The sequence below is a fragment of the Malurus melanocephalus genome, unplaced genomic scaffold (assembly GCF_030028575.1).
Source record: "Malurus melanocephalus ecotype Western Australia unplaced genomic scaffold, MMel_1.1 scaffold_957, whole genome shotgun sequence".
NCBI lineage: Eukaryota > Metazoa > Chordata > Aves > Passeriformes > Maluridae > Malurus > Malurus melanocephalus.
Window position 1 is genome coordinate 28800 of NW_026624189.1, and position 5150 is coordinate 33949.

The 5150-nt window shown below is 44.5% G+C and overlaps 1 protein-coding gene across 1 annotated transcript in view; it reads left to right on the forward strand.

Annotated features, from left to right (window-relative positions):
- The first annotated feature begins 558 nt into the window (after nucleotides 1-558).
- The window catches only part of PDE8A (phosphodiesterase 8A), a 95000-nt gene continuing 90408 nt past the window's right edge, over nucleotides 559-5150 (forward strand). The window contains exon 1 of the mRNA XM_057386355.1: nucleotides 559-991. Within this exon, the coding sequence (XP_057242338.1) occupies nucleotides 926-991 (66 nt within the window). The 5' untranslated portion in view covers nucleotides 559-925. The remainder of the gene's footprint in view (nucleotides 992-5150) is intronic.

Genomic DNA, 5150 nt, shown 5'->3' on the forward strand with positions numbered 1-5150 from the left:
TAGGCAGTGCCATGGTATAACCTGGTTTTTACTGACTCTGGCAGGGAATGGGGGCTGTTTTGTAAATTCATCCCTATTTTATGTAGACTTTCGAGAACGAGTGGAACTTTTTAAAGCTGAGCATGTGGCAGATGGAAGTGTTATGGGCACCTGGATGGGAGTTTGTGATCTGTGCTGCAAGATAACCCTGTGGACATGAGCCACCCCGGCTGCTGGGGTCCAGGGTCTGTGCATCCCTGGGGGAAAATGCTTAGGGATTTGTCCCCAATGGCATTCACCAACAGAGCCTTGGGGGTTCKGATGTGGGCCAGAAATGTCTGCTGAGAGCTTTGCATGGATTAACAAAATAATTCATTAACGAATTAACGAATCTCAGCTCAGAACAGGCAGACCCCTGCCATCCTCTCAGGGCTTCTTTCTTCCAATAAAAATATTTATCTATCCAAGCAATAGGCTGAACGTAAGCTGGCTTTATTGCTGCAGTGGCATTGAATGGTTGGTTGCTGGGTGACCTTGCTGCTGGTTTTATGGTGTGGGCCAGCTCTGGCAGCAGAGAGGAGTGGCCACACATTGCACTCCGTGTTTGGGCTCCTCTGGAGCTGTCACAGGTTCCGTGTCTGTTCCCCCACAGCCTCAAAACGATTCCACTTGTTATGGGAAAACCTGGATCCACAAGGAAGTGCTGGAGGAGATAAATGCCTGACAAGGGGAACTATTAAAGCTTAAAAGAAAATGCAAGCTCTGTGAAATCCAGCACGGAGCCAGGATCTGCAGCCTTGGATTAGAGCGGTGACCATAAAAGCGTCGTGTGCCGTATTGGGCTTTCACAATCCGGGATACTGGAGCCCTCATGGTTTGCTTCACTTTGATTGGAGGGTGATTTAATGGTTTGCATTGGAAAACAAAGGTTTGCAGCTAATCAGACATGGAAGAAAATGAAGGAGCMGATATTTTGGAAACCAGCTCTGTCTCTAATGGTCCTTGGTGCAAGGTGAGAACTTTTATTCCCCCTCTTTCCTCAGTTACAGAAAATATTATTCTTTCTGCTGTTTACCAGTGACTTCAGTAAACCATTGCCCTTGGGCCAGACTGAATGCAACCTCTGCATCAGCTTTGTAAACAACTTCAGAAATTCTTTAGAGCAAGGTTGTGTGAAACATTGGGAATAGAAATGAAATGRTAATGTGTGTGTTTAAGCAACTATCATCCACCTCACTGAAGTTCAAATATCTGAATAAATAKAGATTTCTGTGCTGTGGGAACTACCGAAATAGTTTTCTTAGGTGTTTGGAGAATCCAGAAACTTCATATAATTTTAGCAAAGCTGCTGCTTTAAGATTTGCRGGTCAAATGTGTTGAGTAAAACTGTAGCAAGCGTAGGGTAAGATAAGCATCAAGATYTGAGCATACAAATGGACAATTTAACTGCATGGAACTCAGTGTCCAGCAGCAATTCCTCATATTCCCCCGAGCTCACTCGAGGGCATTTCACCTCCTGAATGGCTCAGCTGTGCTTCTTGTCAAATCCCAAACAGTGACGTTCAGAGATTGTTTTCTGTTTGCTCGTGTTTGTAATTTGATCTCRTATAACAACATTGTCCTCAGCTCACATAGAACCACGGGGGTAACTCTGACATCCTGCCGAAAAAAAAAAACCTTGTTGTTTCCTGTGCTTGACGTTTGAAAGATTTCCAATTTGGGCAGGTTACCATGTTTRTATTAATCTCATCCTGTTCCTTGAAATTAAACCACTAGCATTTTGGAAGTTGGACATTCTCCTCCCATTTTKGTTTCCCCAAAAATACTGGGGCTTGTTGTGTTCACGAGTTTTGCCGGGGTCTGGTGGAAGTTTTGCCTGTGCTGAGGGCAGGATTTCAGACCAGGCATTTGTGCTTTGGAGAAGGAGTTTCTGGGAGGTCAGGTCAGAAATGTTCCAGTTTAGGTTCCAGCTCAGGATTGCCTTTTCTTCACAGGAGTTACTGGAAATTAAGACAGAGAACTTAGGAAACTGGACATCTGAAAATATCTGAGTACTTGCTACTTGTCAAAAGRTATTCTTAGTGAATACAGACGTGTGTGTGTCTAATGAAAATCAGTTTGAAGAGCTGGTCAAGCAGRAGAAACACAATCCCCTTGTCCTGTTGGAACATGAGCTCAGCTTTGATCGCATCTCCCACAGCACTGCCAGACAATTCTTCTCATCTGTGCTTGGGGTCCTTCACTCCAGCATCTCTAAAAAACCTCAACAAATTGCTGCTGCATTTGCTGTTTGCTACTTTTATTTTTTTGTTTACAAAGTTGAAAGGCTCCAAAAAAGGAAAAGAAAAAAAAAGGAAGAAAAAAGGGACAAAACAATGAGAGTAGTTTGTAAAYATCATGGCTGAAAATTGCTCACCTCAAATATTTGGCAAGTGAGCAATAATAACAAAATACGTTCACAGAATTCCAGAGCAGTTTGCAATAAAAAAGTCTGTGTTTTCTKAGTATTTATTATTCATCTCAGATCCTGATTTCGGTGGAGGTGGAAGGTTAGGAACTGATTTCTGGAAGAAGTGTGCTCAGTCAATGTTTACTACATCTGCACGTGTGCCTACTGATGCTTTTTTAGACACAGATTTTAATTCATGGGAGTCTGGGCAGGGTGCATGGTTGTGGCAGGAGAGAAATGATTGAATAACAACMTGCACTCTGTCATGGCCTAAAAGTTCACAGAATAGGTGAAGATTTACACATTATTTTCTGTGGCTSACAGAATATGATTTTCTTTCTGTGAAGCTGATGTTTTCTAGTTATTCCTTTTAAAAATAGGAAAAACTTACCCCCATCCTGGGAAAAATGTAGAGGATTTTTGAAATAATATTTTAGTTATATTGGTTGCAGTCTTAAAATTTTGCTGCACTGTGACAGGACACTTCTTCTCAATAAATATTGAGAAATAATATTGAGGCTAACTTGTTATTCAGCCATTCAGCARCTGCCTTCACATCTTTCAAGCACAAATTTGTGTTTGCAAATAACTTTGTGTGCATCTCATTGTGGGTACGAGTGTTGCTCATTAGAGCCCTTTGTCAGCATCCCAAAATGCAGTAATTGAAGATCCAGCTAAAAATATTTCTGTTTGTGTTTCCTGTGTTAGTGTTTAGTTTAAGAGGCTTGAATCTTGAGCAAWAGTGGTTGATGTTCTTTTGTTTCTGTTTATTATAAAATCATAAAATGCTGTGTTTTYCTGTGGTTAGTCTGGGCAATGCCTGTGCTGTGGTGGAGATCTGCACCAGCCCTGCTCTCACACCATTCCAAACGCTCTTAGGGGGTTTTAAATGAAAAAAGAAGCTGGTTAGTTATTAACTTGCAGGAATATCTGATTTTAGAGAACAGAAGATTACAAAACAAACTGAATTTTCACCAGCTCCCGAAGGGCAAACAGTGCACTGCATGGTGGGGGCTAAGGGGACAGAATTTACTCCTCACATGTCCCTGCAGCACGAGTTTGTGTTGAAGCTTTTCCATTTTCACAGTAGTTGATGTAAATGTTAATTAGCACTCCAGGGAAAATGTGTTAACAAATGTACCTTTGACACAGTGCACAGCAYGCTTTGCTCTGCAGCTGCAGAGATCACCTGGCAAAGGAGCTGGGGCTGCTTTTGAGGAAACTCTTCCAACAGCAGCTCAGGGGAGATTGGGAACCCTTGGACTCTGCTGCTCCCTGGGAGAGGGGCTGGGCAAAATGGGAGAAAGAAGAGCAAACTCCTGGAAAAGGGATCCTTCTGCTATTAACAGGACTGCCTGGCCCACGGCTTTCACGTGATGAAGAAAAAATAACTCAGCACAAACTTTGTGGCAGAATTTATTCCGTCTCCTCCCCCAGTGCTGATCTTGATTAGCAATAAATAAGGGTGGTAAAGTAATTCTTGTAAGYTGTTAGAGTAGAAAGGTAACAGTAGTGCATTCATAAACACATTTACCTCATCGCTGCTCTTCTTTGCCTTTCTATAAACAGCAGCTCAGAGATTCAGAAAAGGAAATCATTCACAGGGTGGGATTTTTCAGCYGTATTTTCAAACCTGCCTCAACTCAAGTTAGCATGTAGATATACTGGTGGTTTCTGGCCAGATTAATTCCAAACCTGCCATGACTTCTCTGAAACCGTATGCAGAGCCATTTCTCAAGATTTGGGTTGTTCAGCTGTTCATTTCTGTGCAGCATCAAATCCTGAGTTCTCCCTGATGAGGAATAGCTCACATTTAAGACACAGTGAGAAGAGTCCAAGGTCATTAACCCTCTCTGGAAATGAGGTTGGTAATTTCATCCCAACGAAACTGGCCTGGGGTTTGCAATAGCGATGCAAACGCTGCTGCAGGAGCATRTCTGTGTGTCCAAGAGCAAAGGGAAAACTGCTTTGGGAGCCCTTCCCTTCCGTGGAGCAGTGGAGGATGCTGTGTGAAGGATGCTGCCATCACCAAGGCTCTCCATCAGCTGCCCTGGGTGTTTGCATGAGGGCTGTCTCACACTTCTTTCCTCCCTGTAAAAGGGTTTCTTTCTGGCTTTTATGGCCTTTTGGGGAGTTTGGAGCCCGTGASCTGTTTTTGGTGAGGGTCCATCAGCCTCTGTTTCGGGCTGACTCTGAGCTTTTSAGGTTTTTCAGCCAGGAGCAGGAGGGTGGGCAGAAGCTGAGCTGGTGCAGGTCTGAGCTGAGCAGCCCGAGGTGCAGAGCCCTGGCAATTCTCMCCTCTGAGCCATGGACAGCACTGCTGCTTTCTGCTCCCCACGGGCTCCAAGCGTGTCCAGGCTGAGCAGAGTCTGCTTGGGCTGTTTGTTTGTCCCAGCAGTGCCTTCAGCTGGCCCAGCCCTGGCACSATGTCCTGGCACAGGGGCTCACGAGAGCACTCTTAGTGTGAATTCAGGTGAACCAAACACCAACTGCTCCACCCTGGCACATCTCTTCACTTTGAATTCCTGCTAGATAAATGTGGCCTTGACTCAGTAAAAGATGTGCAAAACTACTGGATGGAAGCCTCTGGCAGGGTGCTGCCCGAGGAAGCTGCTGCTCAGGAGCAGAGTTTCCCCTTGTCTGAAAACTGCCCTGTCCTTGGCCCTGCAGGGAGCCCCATGTGAGCAAGGGGACCCCAAAAACACCGTGAGAGGGGACACTG